This window comes from Diabrotica undecimpunctata, chromosome 8 (assembly GCF_040954645.1).
Source record: "Diabrotica undecimpunctata isolate CICGRU chromosome 8, icDiaUnde3, whole genome shotgun sequence".
Classification (NCBI taxonomy): Eukaryota; Metazoa; Arthropoda; class Insecta; order Coleoptera; family Chrysomelidae; genus Diabrotica; species Diabrotica undecimpunctata.
Window position 1 is genome coordinate 45,174,003 of NC_092810.1, and position 22,207 is coordinate 45,196,209.

The 22,207-nt window shown below is 31.7% G+C and overlaps 1 protein-coding gene and 1 long non-coding RNA gene across 3 annotated transcripts; one reads left to right on the forward strand and one right to left on the reverse strand.

Moving 5' to 3' along the window:
• Positions 1–496: 496 nt before the first annotated feature.
• Positions 497–15,955, reverse strand: LOC140447490 (facilitated trehalose transporter Tret1-2 homolog). Its single transcript, XM_072540172.1, has 3 exons — positions 15,795–15,955; positions 12,185–12,540; positions 497–1,938 (listed from the first exon to the last, which is right to left on the reverse strand). The coding sequence occupies exons 2-3, from the start codon at positions 12,363–12,365 to the stop codon at positions 602–604; spliced, it is 1,518 nt and encodes a 505-aa protein (XP_072396273.1). The 5' UTR covers positions 12,366–12,540; positions 15,795–15,955; the 3' UTR covers positions 497–601.
• On the forward strand, positions 8,978–22,079 carry LOC140447491 (uncharacterized). Of its 2 annotated transcripts, none has more exons than XR_011951601.1 (3): positions 8,978–9,791; positions 9,851–10,193; positions 21,797–22,079. It is a non-coding gene; the product is annotated as an uncharacterized lncRNA (long non-coding RNA). The 2 variants fall into 2 exon arrangements; XR_011951600.1 differs by having other exon boundaries at positions 9,851–10,087.
• Positions 22,080–22,207: the final 128 nt, after the last annotated feature.

A 22,207-nucleotide genomic window follows, 5' to 3' on the forward strand; every position in this document is an offset into this window, starting at 1 on the left:
TCATCGAAAGTAATCTCCCTCAAGTGTTGTAGGTTACAAAAGTTACAAAAAATGTAGAGACACTCATTATCCAATTGACATGTTTAAATATATATGCGGAATAATTTGCAGAACATTGAAAAACCAGAACAGAAGCGAACAGTAATAAAACTTACAATGAGCAGACCTACTCTGTTATACGAATGTGAAAGCTGGGTAGTGATGTAAGAAAATTTCTCGTAGGAATGGAACGCATATCAAAACTAAATATACAATTAAATGAAATATTTCAGACAAGAACTTCTCGATCAGTGAGAAAACAAAAAAAATATAGATCTTAATGAAAGAACATATAAACATAATGGATGAAATTTTACTAAATAAACAAATACTAAATTATAAACCAAATGGAAAAAAAAGTATAGATCGCCTCATAAAAAGATGGAACAAAACCATTTTTGAAACCAAACTAAGGGGGCTTACATTTGTTGGGTTCCATTTTATAAAAAAAATGCAATTTATATAAAAAATCTTATATTTACATAAACATTATCGTCAATTTTTTAAGTACAAAAACATAATTTATAAAAAAATACAAATTTACCAACACAAAACATAATAATCACATTTTTCTAGTTCTCAGGTACTCTTGTATTTCTGGTATACTCTTTCCCTTAGTTTCAGGTATCATAAAGTATATAAAGGTAGCACCGACGAAGCAGATACAACAGTACAGCCAAACGCACCAATGTATTCCTAACATCTCTTCCATGAAGGGATAGGACGAGGTTGTGACAAATATGCAGAGCCCCATAGCGGCTGTTACTACTGACACCGCAGCTGCTCTCATATCCGGAGTAAAAAGTTCTCCCATGATAGCCATAGGAATGGAGCCCAGGCCCAGGGCATACATAATAACGTTGCATACTATGCAAGCTAGCGGAAGAAACTGTATACTTGGTACGAGTGGGGAATTTATATGTTTTAAATAAAAGAAGAAGCCGAGAATTAGGAGAGGTATGCCTGTACCTATAGAAGATATCAAGAGCATCGGCCGTCTTCCAGTTCGTTCTACAACTAATGAAGTCAGTGTGATAGTGCTTACTTTTATACAGCCTACGATTATGGACATATAATTGCCCGAAAAACCAGCCGCGTTGAAGATAGGTGCCATGAAAGCCATGACTATTGTCACACCAGACAAATTCTGCACCAAAACTGGTCCAAGAGCCAGTACCATAGCGAAACGTAGTTCTTTAGTACTAAAAATCTGGAAAATATTACCGCTTTTAGCATTTTCTCTTTCTTTAAGAGTATCTTCAAGTTTTTCAATATCGTGCTCTATTTCTTTTTCAGTCTTATTGCTTCGCAACTTTGTTAAGGTCTCTTTGCATTCTTCCCTTCTCCCTCTCGATAAGGAGTACACTGGCGATTCGGGAACAAAGAAGAAAAAAATTAAAAAGTAAGCTGCAGGAGCTGCTAGTAGAAGAGAGTAACATTTTAAAGAAAAAAACGAACCTAAAATATAACTGTACAAATTCCCTAATGGTAAAAATACCATCGATAGACAACCATATTTAGCTCGATTATGGTCCTCACAAATTTCAGTTATATAAACAGGAAAAACCGTCAAGGTACCGTTATAAAACATATACAAAAAACACCTAAATACTATAATTAATATTACTTTTGTACTAAAAGCTATTATAACTGCGGAGACAAAAATTCCCAGTCCAATAACTTGCAGACACTTCTTAGGACCTATTATTTGAGAAAGTCTTCCTAAGAGAAGGGATCCAAGCAGCATCATAAGTGGCGGAAGACCTGCTATCATGGACACTTCCGTGGTAGTTATGGGTCTACCTATGGGATTCTCTTCGCTGTTGTTCAGCTGAAGCTTGGGGATCGCCGGAGAGGTCCATACGAAGGATCCGCCGCCTACTATTATGGGCATACATCCTGGAAAATAGAAAAAGACAAATTGAAAAATTTTGATTAATGGCTTCTTAAAGTTTTTATAAAGAAGTTATCTAATTTTGAAAATAAAATGAATGCACTTTTCTTCTAATTGTTTGTTTTACAATAATAATTCTAACATAATTTTCAAACATGGCATCATTTTATTTCATGTTTAAAAGCGAAGCTTCTATACTGGCGTTGTATTATTTTTTTTTCTTTGCAGTAAAATGCTACGCCGAGCGTCACAGAACTAGCGTCACAAGATGGCGTCGTTACGAGTAGCGTCATAGAATAGTTGTATAGGACATTGATTCACTACTCTCGATCAAGCCGTTTCTAGTTATCATATATTTACTCTAAGAAGGTTTAAATTAAAATCTGCATGAAAAATAACTAACAAAATATAGATATTAAAATAATTTCATATAAAAACAATTATTATTTTTAAACATATTATTTAGTTTATATAATAATTAAATTTACTATCAAATAATATTTATTTATATTTTATTATTAATATTCGGTCTGACTTTGATAGGTTTGTCAGAGGTAAACAATGTATGCGTTGTTAATACGTTAACAGATGGCGTTAATAGCGAACATAATAATTTATTGAATTTACTTAAATATAAAAAATATATAAACAATAAAATTACTTTATTTAATTTTAAATATATTATTTAAATTTTAAATATGCAGAAAACATAGTATGAAGCTCCACACTAGTCCACAGTACCGTCTACTGTTCCACTGTTTTCCTTCTCTTTACTATGTTGACTGGGAGATTTGGGAAGATTGTTGCACCTGCGAGCTAAATTGTGCATCATTTTAAATTTACCTTAATCTATAAGTACTTCATACCTATAATACTCATTAGGTACTTCACATTATATTAATATTATACCTACATACTTTTACTATCAACATCGTATCTACACGTTTTTTATCTCAAACGACTAATGTTACAAAACATTCCCAATCACTTAAAATACATATTAATGATTAAGTTAGTTTAAAAATAGACTAAGGTAGATTTATGATTATTATATCACGATATCCGATTTTATAATTATCATGATTTGACATTTGAACAAAAGTACCCGAGATTTACAGTGTGAGCACAAATTTTAGAGAATTTGTTCATATTACTTTAGTTGCTAGATAATTCATAAAAGTTTTAGAGGAAAATTAACCGGAAAAAATGAATCGGTAATGATAGCCTTTTTACACGAGGCTACAAGTAGTCCGTAACATACGAGACTGTGGTTGAAGCTGACGATGATCTAGTATACCTTACGGTGATTGATAAATGTAACTTGGCCTACGTATGGTACAAGGTGCAAATCAAATACGTCGGTTAGTGATAAGAAAATCAAAATCATATCGGTTCACAACATTTTAATATCTCTACGTGCATTTTAATAGATAATATTCGGTCTTTAACAGTGAGCCAGCTGTAACAATAGAAGTATTCACGATACATTTCAGCCAATTAAAATTTGGTCAGCACAAATTATCCGAATTCTTAATTCGAAAGCATTGACACGAAAAATAAGCATTGTTAAGTCAAGAATCAAAATCGGATACTTTTGTAACAAACCTCGTAAACTGATACGCCACAAAGAAACTACTTTTACGTCTCACTTTGTAGCTTCCGGTATTTTTGTTCAAAACAAGGTTAAAAAGGATATTAATAACAAATATGTCGCTAATATATTTATTATGTATATATAATTGTGTCTGTATCATTTAATAACGAGTATGAATAATCACTATGGCTCTTATCTCAAATTAAAGTATTTTTTCTCGAGGAAATATAAACAGCAGTCACACACAGAAGGGATTATCACATGCATATTGCATTTTTAATAATAAAAAAACATTTTATTATTAAATATGCATTTGTTGGTGCGCAGTTTTTACCAAAACCATAATTAATAACATACGATTTAATGATCAGTAATAATGGATTCAATACCAAGGGTACATGAAAGAGATTGTAATAAATTTGCAAAATACTGCTTTGATCTGCTTTGGATCTGAAGCCTTAGTCAAAATTTATGTCAAAATTTCTGTGTATAATATTTATTTTGGATTTATTTTATTTATTTGCGTCATAAGCATAATGGGGTGTGAAGCTGTCTCGCCTCAACGTGATGCTCCCTGGGTAACGCTAAATGACCTGCAACTTCGTCAAACTATAACTAAATCTACTGGCGAACAGTTTGTTATAATTTCACAACAAATTAAAGGTTCTGCTAAAAACCATTTAACAATTTGACCGACAAATTTCGAAGGCATTAGCCATAGAAAAAGCGAATTTCTCAATATCCGGCGTGGCATTATATATTTGGAATGAAAACATAGGCGTGTGGTCCATGTAAGCAGGAGCAGCACCGCTTCCCTATACTTCGATAAGAAAATATATTATTAATTAATGTTTAATTATCAACATTTTTTTCCTAATCTAAGTAATCCATGATATAGGCAATAGTCATTGAAAAATATTAGAAATTGATCGATGAAAGGAATTGAACTCAACTATGACAATGCCCATGAAATACAATTTAACGCATTGAGTCTGTCTATCTGTATTGACGGAAGCACTTCTCAAATAGCCTCACTTATCCCCTTCAAACGTTACTCAGAGATTAATGACCTCAGCCACGAGTCATGTTAAATTATTCGGGAATTTGGTGAACAGGCTGCGCTTTCTCGGCCGCCTTCCGACTTTATTTATTTAGTAGCAGTCGATGTACGATCGGTGACGGTTGACGGTTGAAAAAATTGTAAATTTTGTCCTGCATTTTTTCTTTGTTGTTTATATTTTTTCCGCAATGGAAAAAGCGAGTAAAGGACTGACGTGTGGGTTTGTGAACAATCTAGAAAACTGTGCTTGTATTGTCCTTACTAAAAAAAAGTATTTTCAAGTCGAAATTATTAAGAGAAACTGGACATTAGTTCAGTAGGTCCAGTGGCGCACCCAGGTGGGGGTTTTGGGGGTTAACCCCCCCCCCCAGGCCCCTATTCCGACACTGTTACTCACACATTTTAACTACTCAAAATGGAGGTAACATCATAAAAAAAATTTCGGTGACCAACCAAAACCTCCCCCCCCCCCCCAGAGGCAAATTCTAGGTGCGCTACCTATTAATTTAGCGACAAAAGTGGAAAAATCGGAAAAATGGTAAAAAGTAATTTACCAGACACTGTCAACGTGGGTTCTTATAAGAGACAAGCTGCAAAATTGTATCAAAATTATTTTGATGGCCTTTTTTATTTTTTAATACAGGCGAAAAAACACATTGGAGCTCAGTCAACATTACAGATTTAAATAATTTTAACAAAAGCGTAAAATTTTATGTAAATATTAAGGGTCATTTAAGTGGTACAATTAAAAAAAAAACATTCGGGACATATCGCAGTCTGTGGCAAATAAGCCACAGATTTCATAATGAAAAGGTAAAAAAACATGTGGATATGTTAAAAGGATTAATTGATGTAACTCTAACATATTATTTTCCTAATTCTACAGTTTTCCGAGGTACATTAAACATAATCCAAAACGATTTAGTTAAATTCATTGCTGACGTTGTAATGGTGCACCCTTTATTTCAATTGCACGAGATGATGAAACAACATATATGTAACTAATGTTTGTCAATTATCATGATATTCTTCAAGAGCAATTCTTTAAATATTTGAACATAACTAACGATCAAACTGCAGGGGATATGATTCAAATGGTTTGTGATACCATTTCGAAGTTAGAATGTGATTCCAAGCTTGTCGCCTTGATCTATGATGGTGCTGCGGGAATAGCTGGTCAGTTAGCAGGTCCTCAAGCTAAAGTAAAGGAAAAAATTTAAACATACAATTTTCGTTCACTGTTTTTCACATAGACTTAATTTGGTTTTATCTCACGGCAAGGATAATATTAGAGATGGACTTTTAGTGTAAATAGTGTTTTAGTACCGTACTTCGTTAATAGATTTTTGTCAAAACGTTTGGGATAATAAGGAAAAATGAGATGTTGAGACTGTTACTGATAATTAAAAAACGGGATGATTTTAAAACATATTTGCGATAAAACTGAAAACATGGTGTGAGAACTGTGAGAAAAAAGAATGTAGATTAATAATGTCGGCGACACAGAGTCCTATAGACGATTATACGGCGAAATTTTTGACAATATTCTAAAACAAATGAATTCTCGCTTTTAAAATTTTAACGAATTAAAATTTTTAGAATTGTGTAATTTTAATATTTCTAATTACAATTCATAAAAATTTCGCACAGAAGCATTTAATTCACTATGATTAAATTATGGAATTTTTTTGATATCGCTAATATGCTTAGCATCCTCAATTAAGTGTCGTTTATGAAAAACTGATATTAGTGATTAAGAAATACCCATGAATCTGTTAATTTTTTCAAATACTACTGGTTGAAATAAGTCCCCGTGTGATGTAGCAAGTTGTGTGAATTAGTACAAACTATCCCAGCCACAAGTGCATCAGTTAAACGAAGTTTTTCATTATTAAAACGCATTAAAAGCTTTACAACAAATTGAACAAGACATACTTTCCAAGTTAGCCCTATTATCCATTGAAAAAGAGTGCACTAAACAATTATCGGAACACCCAAAATTTTACGACGATGTTAGTATAGATAAATTTGCATTGATTGGTAGGAAAATAGACCTCAAGTATAAATAAGTGTCCATACTGTTGAAAGTTGTGTGTTGTGGGAAATGCCCCTCGGAATATAAAAACAATTTTTAATAGAACCCTTCCTTTTAAGTTTAAAGAAACCATCGTTTTTATAGTTTTTGTTTTTAGTCCTTTTAAGTTAACAGGTAGTAATATATTAGGTATATACCTATTAAGTAGATATGCCTATATCTCGATCCTCATAAGAATATATTTTTTATATCCTTATTGAATCGCTTCTCCTTCCGAAAATGTCAGTGCACGCCACTGGATGAAATAATTATTTTGCATTACAAAAATTTATTTAAAAATCCTTTATAAAAGGTATATTTAAATCACCCAATTAAGCTACATCACAAAACGTTTTCGGAATCTATATTCCATCATCAATGTGTCTAAGTGTATATATGTACGTGTGTTCTAGACACACTGATGATGGAATATAGATTCCGAAAACGTTTTGTGATGTAGCTTGATTGGGTGTTTAAAATATACCTTTTATAAAGAATTTTTAAATAAATTTTTTGTGGTACACTGGTATACTGCCAGCTAAAGGAACTTTCCTTGAGGATTTTATTTTGTATTAGTTTTTTTGTAGACAAGTCTTAAGAAACAATTGGCGTCTCTTTAGAAGAAGAATAAAAAACAATTTCTGAATTTAATTATAATACGCATAAGTGGAAAAAAAAATCATTTTTATGATTAATTTTATTTATAGTTATCTATTCCAAGACTGAATCTCTATATCAGACTCTTAGAATCATTATCCACTTCATATACCAAGATAATATCTGTTCCAAGACTAAATCTCTTTATCAGACTCTTATATCATTAGCTCGTTCATGTTATCAACATCTTATATTAAAATTCATTCTCGTTTTCTATAATTTTGCTTTAACAGTAACTTGTCACATCATTGATAAACACATAAACTCATTTTTTAATAGTTTTTTGTTGAATTTTAAAACGCCTATATCTATCAGTGTAAATCTTATAGTTCTTAGAACTAATCCTTCAAATATAATCCATAATTCTTATCCGTCCAATAATAGTTGTACATTTGTTATGTTTTATAACATAAAAACTTTATGTCTTTAAAAAAATATGTTTCCCACAATGTTTTATTGCGAACTTCAATTCTTTATTACGAATCTCATTCAATATTGTTGGTTGTTTTATGTACCATATTTAATCAAAATAAATCACATTTTTAATTAAAAATACATTGTGTATGGTTTAGTATGTTTAATTGTGGTTTATTTTCATCAAATATAGTACATAATGTATATAAGCTACAAGGAAATAGTTACAGAAAATTGTTGGTTGTTTTGCCAGTAAAAAAATTGATATTTTTTTACTGGTGTTATTATTGTACATATAAGTTTTAAACACAAGAATATAAGATATGGAAGCTGATATGGAAGACACAAAAAAAGGGTTAGTGCATAGACAATAAATTTTGCCTTTAATAATCAAAGAAACATCTGTATAAGCCTAATAGTGGGCAAAATCTGAACAAAATAGATTACGTGATAAGTAGTGAAAAAATTGCCCCAAGAAATGTCACGGAAACACATGAAAAAATTGATTTAAAATAAAAAGTAGGATGAAGGATCCATTCTTTTTCTCTTTGCTGTTCGAATGCCACGTTTCAGAGGTATACTCTTAACATATACCTAGACAAAAATGGTAATTCAAAAAAATCTACAAAAAAACGGTTTCGGTCATCAAAGAAATAATAAAACATTAATACTAGGCGCAAGCACCAAAAAAAAAAAGGATAAACAAACCCAAAAAAACGGGCAAGAGGAGCCCAAACCCTCGAGCACCTAGTCGTCGAACTAGACCCAGCACGGAGCGGGGACTTGGCGCCTAAGCAAGCAATACAGTTCAATGATGTCATTGCAAAAATTGTTATCCCGCTAAAGATAATAAACAGTTAATATTCAGGCATTTGACTGTTAATGTATTATTATTTTTTAATAGTTGTGATAAGAATGCTAAGTGTCCAATATCAAATCTTCAGAATTCATATCCGAAATTGGACAGTATAATTTTATCACCCAGTAGACCGAATGAATCTATTTGTTATTAAATACACACACGTAGTTAATTAGGTTACATACACATTTGGTCAATTATAAATAATAATTTGGACATCAGTCAAAAGTACTGACAAAGTTAAACAATTTACATAAATTAAATACACATATCACGCTAGGTACGCGAAAAATATTGACCCAAATAGAATTTATATAAAACTAATATCTCTTGACTAGAGAAGCATTCAATCAATATTCACTCAACGAACATATAGTCTTCAACGATCAACTTCATCAGTCTCTACTCAAAGTAATCCCGGGTCTACACCCATAGTGTACGTCTCAACAATAAACTCTGCTACTATTATTTGGTGTTTCCATTACAACAGAACGAACATCTTCACTCAGCCAACGAGGGGAATTTGTTCACTAAGTAAGCAATATTTTAAATGATATATGTTCACAAAACGTAATTAATACTGTTTTATACAATTATACAAACCACATAACATATTAACGTCACATAGGGATTATCAAAATCTTTAAAAATTAGTGACAACTAAGGCATAGGAAATTATGAAGTAACTGCTAAAAAAATCACAATATAAGACAATTAGGCTGCAAAAACAATGCAGTAGGACACTTTAACAAACGTCAAAGTATATTTTATAACTAATTTGTTGTCAAATTGAGTGAATAGCTGTATTATTTCAATAAAATGGTACCTGGTATCTCTACAAATTTAAAAATTAGTTAGTGATTAACAATTATTGCCGCAATAAAACAATCCTTGAAGTGGCGGATGAAATTAATATTCCTAAAACTACAGTGTGGAATATAATCAAGCATTATAAGAAAACATGAAGTATCTTAGATAAAGAAAAAACGTAGAAGACAGGATCGTTTCTAGTTTCAAATCTAGTTTCTGATAGGAATAGTATATAGAATATTAGTAAAAAATTGCAAACAATGTAGAAGAAATACTCTAAGGCAAGTTACAGCTAAATAGAATCATAAAACTAGATTAAATCTGTCAAGGGAACATTGTCGCAAGTGGAAACTTAAATCTGGAGTAAAGTTTTATAAGGTTAAATTACAGGTAACAGCTTAAAAGTATGTACTTATATTTTAAATATATTTTAATATATTTTCTTCTAGGCAAAGGAGAAGTCACTGTTAACTGCAAAACAAAAGCAAGCCAGGCTCATTTGGACAAAATCTAAACTTTCTTGGTCGGTAGAAAATTGTTTCCGAGTAATTTTTAGTGAAGAATCAAAATTCGATGTATGTGTTGATGGTTAACGCAAACAAGTTATTCGCACTAAATATGTGGCTTTTCGTATATTTGAACCTTGGTACATCGGAATTTTGCAACCTCAAGGAAACCGTCAAAAGGTACATAGATGCATTAAAGAACAAATACTAGAATAACTGAACATCCAGTGGAGATTAAGGCTGAACCTTCTGCCAGTCAATTGGTATCTGTTCTTCTTTCCAAATGGTATTAAATACCTTAAGTAATAACTTTATTGCATTTTCTCCCATTTTTTTCATCATTTCACTTGTTTTTCTGTTCTACCCTGCTGACTTCCCGTTTTTCATTTCTGCGATAGCTTCTTGCAGCTCATTTGTGGTTGTTAGATTTACATTATCATCTTCTATTCTTTGTGAGATTTACATTATCATTTTCTTCTGTGAGAAGTTCGACAGTTTTATTCTTTATGTTTTGTATTTTTTCTATTCTCATTGATTTTAAAACTCCAGAACAGTTTCTGATTCTCTTTATTGTTCGTTTCCATCTTTTTTCCAAATTCTGTCCACTTGTCCATTTTGCTTTTCTAACAAATTCTTTTACTAATCTTCTATATATTTTATATTCTTCATAGCTTTCTTTCTGGTGTTTTATTTTGTAAGTATATTTTCCCAGCAATGTTCTTTCTTTTATTGCTCTTCTTACGTGTTCCATATACTTCCATTGCTGTATTTATTATAACCTCTTTGAAGTAGTTTTATAGTTGTTAGTTCTTTATTTATATAACCTAATATTTTTATATTCATATTTTTTTTCTTGCACTTATTATTGTTATTGTTATCTGATTTATTTTGTTTTATTTTCATTACTACTGAATAGTCGCCACTTTCTATTGCTGAACCCCTTCTTTCTGTGTCTATTACGTTTCTTATTTTATTTTTTTCTACTAACATGTAATCAATTATCGATTTCTATTCTTTACTTTTAACTTTTTTGTGTACATTTGGATATTTTTCTGTTAAAAAAATGTATTAGTTATTACTAAATTGTGCATCATACAGAAATCTAGCGTTCTTATGCCATTATTGTTTCGAGCTGTTTCTTCATATTTTCCTAATATATTACCTCTTTATGTCTTTATGTCTGTTTATATACCTCATTATGATTTTATTTTTACAATATAAATATAATAATCAAAATGACGTAATTAAACATAAATACAAAATAATATTGAAAATGTAAATAGTGAATAAATTCTATATTATATTTAACAAATTTTGAAAATTACTGAAAACATTACATAAAATGTATAAACAAAAATATTAAGATTTTTAATATTTTAAAGAAGTTAAATGTGTTCATTTCACAACAACAATTCAGTAATAAGAAGACGTAAAATTTCATTAACCCACACATAGCCATAATAAGCGATAAGAAGTAATCACTCATGTCGGAACTCCCCAAGTGCAAGGCGCCTTTTTTTAAGAACTTCAGTTTCCAATCGACATAAACATTTTAAAACAAATAATTCAAAGAAATGTGAACTCATATTATTTTCTAAATAAAATTACTTCGTTGGAAAAATCTTTAGCAGACAATAACAGTGATTAAAGTTTGCCAAAAATAACAGGATAAAAATTGTAGAAAATTTTGCATGAGTTAGTCTTCGTTTGGGAGAAGCACGATAGAAAATCTGTGTTTGTTGAGAAGAGAAGATAATCAGCTGATATTTTTTACCTGCATGAAACATGGATAAGTAAAGAACATTTTGTAGGAAAACTTTTGGAAAGCTAAACAGTTTACAACTGGTCGTCAGGCGTCTACTGGAGTAAAATTTCCAACTGGAAAAGGTCGTTGTTTGGTTATCAGTCAAATTGTAAGTGACAAGGGATTGGTTTATTAAGATTTGTTTTAAAGATTTGGAAAAACTACCAAAAAACGACGATATTTTCGAAGATTATTTTGGTCAAACGCTAAATTTGCTGTTTATGTTATAATGTATTCAAAGTTGGTCAAAACTGACGCAACAGATATCGATGTTTATAATTTTTCTGCTTGGCAGGTCTATATAAAAACCATTTTAATCTTGTGCCATAAAAGTGTGTTGTCATGCATTTTTAAATCGAATACAAAAATAACTAATACAACATGGACATACAAAAACAGGTTTCCTTAAAAATTTTCAAAGTGGACAAACAAATCCTAAAGTAAATATCAATTAGATCAAACAAAAAAATTACCTGTTAATACTACGAAGTAGAGGAACAAAGTATCCTTCTTCTTCGGCTCAGTCTGCTCAGGCTTAAACGCTTGACCCGTCTCTACATTTCCTACTGCACTAGGTATATACTTCACCTCTTGCAAGCTACTACTGTGAATGGTGGCTCCGTACGAATTCGAAGACTGTTTTTGATTTGTCATAGTTCATTTCGCGGTTACGATGTGCAATGAACGGTACTTTGGTGTTTCGATATTTTAAACTTATTTTTATCACCGAACAAATCCCACTCCAAACAAAGGGTTTAACTCGAGTACTTTCCCGTTATAAAAACACTTTTGCTGATAGGTGTGATTAGTAGTACAAATGGAGAGCAAGCTGGAAAAAAAATAAAATTAATTAATACAGAAGGTTAAAAATGATTCATTTAGATAAATAATTTTTTATTTGTTAAATCGAGTCTATACGGCTCTATTACTATGGATATCTAGGGTTTGGGTCTAGGGAAAAGGCAATCTAATATAATAAACACCTGATTCTTATTTTTGTTGACAGTGGTAACAGTCGTTACCTTAAAAGCACTGCATTAGAATGCAGAACAGATCACAGGCATGCGAATATTATTCGAAATATAGATGAAAATGCAACAACTATCAACCTTCATTACATGACTGAGAACCTAAAAATTGACAGGGGTGCAGCTGGGAGATACTATGCCGTCAAAACTATTTATAACAGACATTTAAACGATTAGATTGGGACTGAAAGGGTATTAACATCGATGGGCAGAAATTAAATCATCTCCAATATATCGATGAAATTGTTCTCAAAACAAACGACTTAGGAGAGGCAAGAGTTATACTACAACAACTACAGCAAGTAACACACAGAGTCGGTTTAAAAATAAAATATGAAAACGCAAAAATGACTAAAGTAATTACTATCTAAATAAGAATAAGCCACAATTAAAGGGTAAAGTACGTTTAGTGACGTTTCAGTTTCCACTTCGAAAATCGTTCTCCAAATCTCATTAGTAAATTAAACAAATTTTGTTTTTTTGTTACTTGATCAAAAATTCTTCCAATAATTTAATTTTGTCTTACTCATTTATATTGACAATTCAGACATACATTATACATTTTAAAGTAGACGACTTTCAAATGGTATTGCCAATATTGTTGAATTGGGTTCCTGGGACGACTTTACTTATAAGATAGTTCATTCGATTACATGAAATCAACTTTATAACTTGAGAATATCCATCAGAAAAAATCATAGCATGTAATTCGTCTTTTAAAAAGACAAACACATGCCATGATGACAGTAAAATTCTCCTGTTAGTGATTCCATAGCAAATTATGAGGGGAAAACCAGGAAAAAGAACCTTATAGTACTATTCCCACATGGTAAGTATTTGGTCGTACATTTAGTTTACTTTCAATAAACACCAAATTCTCATTTAATATGTTTGTTATTTAAAAAACATAAATAATGTATCATCTATATGTTACTGACTTACTAAAACTGGTATTTTCCTTTTAATAACTTCCTCTTTTAATATGGGTAACCAGATCCTACTACATTCTACCGAGGAATTTGCGACACAATTATTGGTCTCATTTAGCATAATTAGAGCCGCTTCCTGATTTTTCTCTTTTTACTATCCGTTTGTCGAAATATCGTAAATAAGTTCAATTAAGAACCAGATCACATAAAAATACTACGTGGAGTTAGACAGGGATGTATCCTATCGCCGTTGATATTTAATATGTACTCAGAGAAAATTTTTAACGAGGCCCTTTACGGAATAGACGAAGGCATCCTTCTAAATGGTGAAAGAGTAAACAATGCCGACGACACCATGGTGATAGCAGATAGTTTAGAGGGACTTCAGAGGCTAATGGACAGAATAAACGAGAACAGTCGACAGTACGGACTAAACATTAATACCCACAAAACGAAACAAATGATTATCAGCAAGGAGAATATAAATGGGGCTCATCTATACATTAATGGGACGCAGATAGAGCGAGTAAAACAGTATTGCTACCTGGGAATTAGTATAAACGAACAGTGGAGCAATGTACAGGAAATAAAGTGCTGCATTGGAAAGGCAAGAACGGTCTTTAACAAAATGAGCGCCATCTTCAAAAGTCACAACATATCCCTAGATACAAAAATGAGACATTTAAGATGCTATGTTTTCTCTGTGTTGTTGTACGGGGCGGAGGCATGGACGCTTACAGACACTACTATTAAAAAACTTGAAGCATTTGAGATGTGGCTTTATAGAAGAATGCTGAGAATATCATGGACAGCAAGGATCACGAACAAGGAAGTTCTAGAAAAAATGAAGAAGGAACTAGAGATTGTGTTTACGATCAAACGCATAAAACTGCAATATCTGGGACACGTTATGAGAAATCAGCACCGTTACTCCCTGCTGCAGTCTATATTGCAAGGTAAAGTCCAAGGTAAGCCGGTAGAAGGAGCATATCATGGCTGCGGAATTTAAGAACATGGTTTAAGAAAACCTCAATGGAGCTATTTCGAGCAGCAGCGAGCAAGGTCATGATTGCCAATATGATTTCCCAACATCCTAAACGGATAGGAACCAGAAGAAGAAGAAGTTCAATTGAAAATGCATAGACTTTAAACTAGATATATTAATAATAGATATTTAAATGCATGTATTAACAGGGCAAGGCTCAGGTACACTTGATAAAATATGCAAATAAATGCAATAAACAGATAAGAATATCCTTTTGTTTGCCGATGATCAAATCTACACGAATTAATTGATTACATCAAGTCAGTGGCGCACCCAGGGGGGGATTTGGGGGTTAAACCTTCCCCCCCACCAGGACCCTATTCCGACACTGTTACTCACACATTTTAAGCACTCAAAATGGAGGTAATATCATAAAAAAATTTTTGGTGACCAACCAAACCCCCCCCTCCCCCCCAGAGGCAAATTCTAGGTGCGCTACTGCATCAAGTGAAGGTAGCAAATAATCTATCTAATAGCAAGAACATATCGAAAGACTTCCACAGAACCAAGTGACAAATTCTAAAACGATGGGAGGAAAGGAGAACAAGACTAGAAATCAAATAAATAAATGTCTAAATGTGTAAATAAAATTAGTAAGTTTGCAAAGAAGGGAGAAATACCTAATAAAAATATAGAAAGATGGAATAGAAATATGCTTTATTGTCACTGAAAATTATTGAATTTTATTTTTTTATTTTTTTATGAAAATTTTATGGACAAAGCTAAAAAAATCAGACAAAAAGTACAAAAAGTATAAAAAGTATAAAACAAAAATAAATATAATAAAAAACAGAACAATACAATTTTAAATTAGTAAAATTATTGTATCACTTACATAATTTGTACAGACAACAACAAATGAGACAAATTGTAGATTATAATGAAGGAAATGAACATTGTGCCTTGTGTCGCAAAGACTCTAAAGATGCTTTAATTGTAAGTACTTGTATTCAATAATATAATGTACAATTCTAGTCAATAATGTAAAATAATGTAGGTACATTAAAAAATCGCGTGAAATTGATTTTAAAAATTACAGATTATGTTTACTCTCATTATATTGTGTCGGAAATAAACTCACCTTAAATATTTCTTAACCTCAACCACGACTTCACACTTTTTGTTTATTATCGTAATGAAAACTTTGATATTGTGCGTAGCTGAATTATTTACGTATTTTCTGCTCACAAGCGTACTGCACACTGAACTGATGGGAATTCTAAATGGAATAAATAATAAATTTAGACTACTTTTTCTGTTATATGTTTATAGTAGCTTGTTTATGCATTCAATAGAGATAAAAACATTTTAATAATTTTTTATATAGATCGGTTGTTTAGTTGAGTTGTGCAATAATTGTGTCATCGATAAATAATGTCTACAGCTTATATCAGATTGTTTGATGAGAACGTCTTATTAAACTTTTTATCATTGGTGGAATTCGTAATGTTTGTTTCCATTCTTCTCCAAATAGGATAAATGCAGAGATTGGACGTTATGATTCCAATGTACCTATTAATAGTAGGTAGCTTCGTTTCCTTTAGGTTGCTAATTTTGCCTGTTTTTAGTATTAAATGTGTCTAATCTTTTTTATTCAGGGTTTAGATATGGTTTATTTGTCGTATGTTTTGTGTTCTGTATCTTTTTATTTTCTCCCTCGTGTAACAAAGTGGGTGTGATTATTTTGGACAAATAATTTTGGAGTATATTTAATAGATTACATAGACAGATAACTCGATAGTCTTCGCAACAGTTAGGGTCATCTTTTTTAAGGTTCTGTTTGTCTGGTATTTTAGATTTTAACCTTCTACTACTCACGTGGTGCCCACATGACCATACTAAATTCAAGTTACGCGATTTATTTTTTATTTTTGTTGGTATAGATCTGTGACTCCAGCTAGCTTCAAGTTACAGTGACGTCGATCCTTTCACTTATTGATTAGATCTTCAGTAGTGTGAAATTGAGTTTTAACTCTCTACAGTTTAAAAGGGCTCATTTTGGCACAACGTCAGTGTTTGTGAAAGGTTTATGATAATGGCAGATCCATCCAAAACAGTAAACTACGTTGGTAAAAACTATGAAAAAGCTCTGTTAGCATGGTATGACGAGGTAGAGAGTGAAGTTAGCGATATGGAAGAATCAGGTGGTCCTTTAAATGACCTCCTGATGGACTTTGAATGACACAGATTCCGTATTAGAAGATGATAGTGATGGAGCTAGTGGTGACCTGTCTGACAAATCCGATTCTAAAATTGGTTAAGAAGTTGAATATTGAAGGAGTTATTATGGGAAAAATAAATTTAAGTGGTCATCACAACCTTTTGTATATAGAACGAGCACAGAGAAACATAACATAATTGTTCATTTGCCAGTACTTTGTGACGATACCAAACTGGTGATGTGCTATAATGTGATTCGGCAATCACAGGTATTACTGTGATCGTAATTTTTATTCGTTGTGATTTTTACCTGTGATTGTGATTTCACAGAGTAACGAAATAGTCGTCTGTTAACCTCCGAATAAAAAGTATTGCTAGTATAGACCATCATACAGTTATACACGTGTTACTATTTTGGTATATCCGATATGGTCGGATGTTTTACTTGCATGTGTTTTTTTAAATTAGATGTGCTCGTTTTATAAGACAACTTTGCCTAATGAACATTGCATGACGCATAATTTTCATCCACTTCTATAAAAAAGTTCCATAAACTAGTAATTTGTCTTTTTTTATTTGGCATTTTTAAAATGTATGAGAATGAAAATTATTAAATATCCCTGCAAATACGACGAGTTACACAAATTCAAGTGAAACTCTAAATACCCTTTTCATTTTCTTCAAATAATATTTTATGTACTAATATTACACTAAACTATCGATGTTCATATTCCTCCAAAGACGATATAATATTATCTTTGCATTCCTCATTAGAAAGAGGCTTTACAATACCGCCGACTATTTCTATCTCGTTCCTTGTTATCCTGTTATACGTCTCTCATTTCACGTTTTATCGACTCAGACGAGAACTGGAAATATCACGTTTTGGCCATCAAGAACTACAGACGTAGTAGACCGAAATCACAGTCACAGTATATTTTGTTGTTATACACAGGTCGTGATTGTTATTTTCTAATCACAAAGTTAACTCACAGGGTAGTGATATTTAGCACACCTCTATACCAAACAAATGGGCAAAAGTGCATCGCCTTTACAAATATGGAGATTCTAATTGATAATGACATTATAGCTGAAATTCTTACATATAATAATCGAAAATTATCTAAGTTATGAAGAAACTATAAGCGGCTTAATATACCGGAACTCGAAGATCTTGATATTATAGACGTTAAAACCTTTTTAGGCTACAGCATTGTTTTGAAATCAAACAAGGAGGACATTCAGTCTTTATTTGCAACAGACGGCAGTAACCGTGATATATTCCGTTGTGTAATGTCTCGAGAAAAGATGATTTTAAGATGTCTACGTTTTGACAACCCCGAAGACCGAGCGGAAAAAAAGTAAATGATGTGCTGTAGCAATATCAGGGATTTTTAATAAATTTGTAAATAATATATCTGTATTGATGAGATGCTCATAGTTTTAGGGACAGTGTAAAGTTTCGCATGTACATGCCAAATAAACCTAACAAGTATGGTCTGAAGGTCTTGGTTCTTATTGGTGCCCGTACTCATTATTTTTTCAATGTATATATTTATACCTGCCAAGACAGCCATGGCAAATTATTAACACATGAAGAAATATGTTTGGCTGTACCTAATCCGTGGTGAAATTAATTCAACCTACTATAAATACAAATAGGAATATCACTTGGTTCTCCTCTATTGAACTTGCAAATGTGTTGCGACAAAGAGGATTAATGTATGTAGGTATGCTTAAGAAGAATCGGAAAGGAATTTTTGCTTAACCGAAAGAGAGAAGTGGGGAGTTGTATCTACGGATTTACTAAGAATATTACAACTGTATCTCATGTTTCAAAGAAAAGTAAGGCTGTACTTTTGGTTTCTATGATGCATCAAACTGATGCTGAAACTGGAAAACCTGACATTATTGTATTTTATATTGAAACCAAACAGGGCGTAGATGACCTGGATAAAGAATATGCAATTTATAATTCAAGTAGACGCCTAAGGTGGTTTTTTATTCCATCATCGATGTCGCTGGAGTTAACTCATATATTTTACACCAAAGCTATCCAGTAGCAAACAACATACGACTAATAGAATTTGTGAAGTTGCTCGCCAAAAAAAACTCGTTAAACTACATTTCAATAGAAGAATTATTGACCAAATACTTCTAACAGAATTGAGAATAAACATAAGTAGAATGCTAAGGAACCGATGATTAATAAAAACCTGCATCCCGATGTGAACCAAAAACGAATAAGATCTACGAAAGCTTTGTCCACGAAAAAATGATAAAAAAACTAAGAATTAATATTGTTCTGAAGCTATTTTCTTGTGGTATTTTTAAGTAATTACTATTTAAATGGTAATAAGCCACAATTAAAGGTTAAATTACGTTTATTGACGTTTCAATTTCCACTTCGGAAGTCGTTCTCAAAATACAAACATTAGTTTGTTGGTTTTTATTTTGAAAACGATTTCCGAAGTGGAAACTAAAACGTCAATAAACGTAATTTAACCTTTAATTGTGGCTTATTCCCATTTAAATAGTAATTAACTAAGAAATAATGTAATGTTTGTAAGATATCAATGTGTGATGCCTGTAGAGCTAATGTTTGTAAAGAATGTGCAAAGTAACTTTTTAGCTGAATTCCAATATTGTCAAAGTTTATGTGTTGTAGTTTTTCATATGGGGGTTAATTTTTTTGTTGTTTTGTTTTTTCATATTTTGTATATTTAATCTTTAATTTTTATTGTAAAATAAAATGTATCAAATAGATTATCTTTAACATAATTTGTCAAATTTTTAAAAAAAATTGGCAATGCCAAATAGAAAGTACAAGGGGTCTACCTGGTACCACATAAGTAGTTATGTTCCAGAAAGTACAAGTCAGTGGTAGAAGGTTAACCAACATTGATTTATCATATTCTTAGTTGTAGCAAGAGACCTCCATATCTGAAAATGTCCAGGTTTATTTGGTTTTCTCATGTTGCTTTATTATTCTTTGATGTGAACGCATCCACTAAGACAATCGAAATTTTGTATGTCAATCGCTGAAATAAAAAAATAGGCAAACCGAGAGAGAAAGAACGAAAGACAATGCCTGAAGAAAACCTAGCATTAAGTAATATTATCGTTATCATCATCAGCAGCCGTTTTAAATCCAGATGAACATAGGCCTGTCATAAATTTAGTCCATGGCTTTCTGTTTGAAACAACATGGCCTGTCCAATTCCATTTCAGCTTTGTAATGCTTTTAACTGCGTCCGTATCACCAGTTTTTCTGCTAACTAGTTGATTTGAAATTCTGTTTCTGAGAAATATACTCGACATTGATTTCTCAATTGCTCTCTGTGTCACTTGTATTTTATTTATTACTTTCTGGTAAGGGTCAGTATTTCTGCTCCATACGTTAGAAACTGAAGCACAGACTGATTAAAGTCCTTCCTTTTCAAGCACATGACAATAGCTGATCTAAAGACTTCCCTCAGTTTTCCTTAAGCTGTCCCTTTCTAATTTAATTTCGTGAATCAAATACTTATAGTTATACAATTGTTTAATTTGGGTGCCTTATATTTAAATGTTTTTGGATTGTATTTATTATATACCCGGTCCGCAATAACCACTGTTTTGTCTGGAAATATTCAAGTTGTTCATAAACTCCTCATCTATGTTGACTCCAACATTTTCTTAATTATTGCTCCTTATAGCACTCTGCAACAAAGCGGTAAATAATGTAGGAGAGATGGTGTTTTCTTGTCTAATACCCTTTCTCAAGGAAAATGTGTTTGTTTCTGATTGCAGTTGTTGCGTTATTATATAAATTACGAAGAAGAGTTGTATATTTATGATCAATACTGCAGTTAGTAAACGCTTTTAAAATGGAGGTATGCTGTACTGAGTCAAATGCTTTCTCAAAGTCTTAAAATATTAATCGCTTAGCTCCCAGTCTATTAGTAATTACTCTCATAAAATGATAACCAAAAAGAAAAGTGAAAGACATCTGAGAGAAATTGAATGGAGTGACCAGAAACTATGGAACCTGGAAAGGTAACCTATGGAACCTCAAGGTAACCGCATTTGCTATGACACCAGTTGAACATATAGAAAAAAGCTTCCTTGGTTCAAACTTTTTCTTCACTTTTGCGTAAATCCTTATGCCTTTCAGCGTCAAATTGTTTGTTTTATGTTTGTTCCTTATCAATTTCTTTAGGTTTTACTGCTCTGTACTCATTTATTAAATCGCTTCTCTTTTCTTGTTTTTCTAACTCTTTTATTCTATCTCTACATTTTTCCATGGTTCGTCTTTTTCATTGTGGTCTTTCCATCTATTATTCTCTTTTTTAAATTGTTTTGGCTGATTCATATGTTCTAATTCTGGTCTAATTTCTTAATTACTGTATCTATTTTGGTCTTTTTAATAATCCTAGAAGAAATTTTATTTCCAAAACTGTTATTTTTAATACTAGTCCTTCCGTTTCTGGTTTCCCTTCTAAAATGTTTTTAATATTATGTATATTGTTATTTTATTGTCTTTTTTACATAAAAGCTTATTCTTCTTATTTTATTTTCTATCATCTGACTAAATCTTTGTTCTAGTATTTTTGTATTAACTTTGGATATCACCGCGGATAATCATATGACTCGGTAATTATCGCATTCACATTGGAATATGACAATCTTCAAACTTATAACCAAAATTATTATAACTAGAAACTTACTATTAATATGTGAATGTTCATCGATTCTGTTTTGAATTCTTTGGTTAGTTTGTCCTATGTAATATCTTGAATAGTATGTACCTACTTCAGTCACGATCAGAAGTCAAACTAACCAAAGAATTTAAAACAAAGTATATGAACGTTACATTTTAATCCAACATCATCTCCATACAGGCTGCAAAATACATTTTGAAAATTCTTTTACTTTTTGTAGATCCCAATGGATATTTTGTTAAATCTCGATGGAAGATATGAGAGCGCATTGTCAGGTGCAATATGTATTAATCCGAAGAAGAACGGAAAAATACAGATTATCCAGACTAGAAATAAAACCAAGTGGGTATATGCAAGGAAGGTCACCAAAGAACTAAAGGATGAGGGCAATATATCTCTCAAAAAATATTAAAAGTTTATTAATAAAGAAGCTTTGGGAATTTCTTCCTCTTTGCGGTTATAATCCTCTTGAGATTTGTATATCTGCTTTTGTTTATAGTATAATTATTTAATCATTTTGTGTAATTATTTAACCTGCATTTCCTTATGAATTCTTGACTATGAGTTCCAAGTAAATACAAAATGAATACTCCATATCTGGAGGCAAATAGGTTGACAACTAATAACAGGT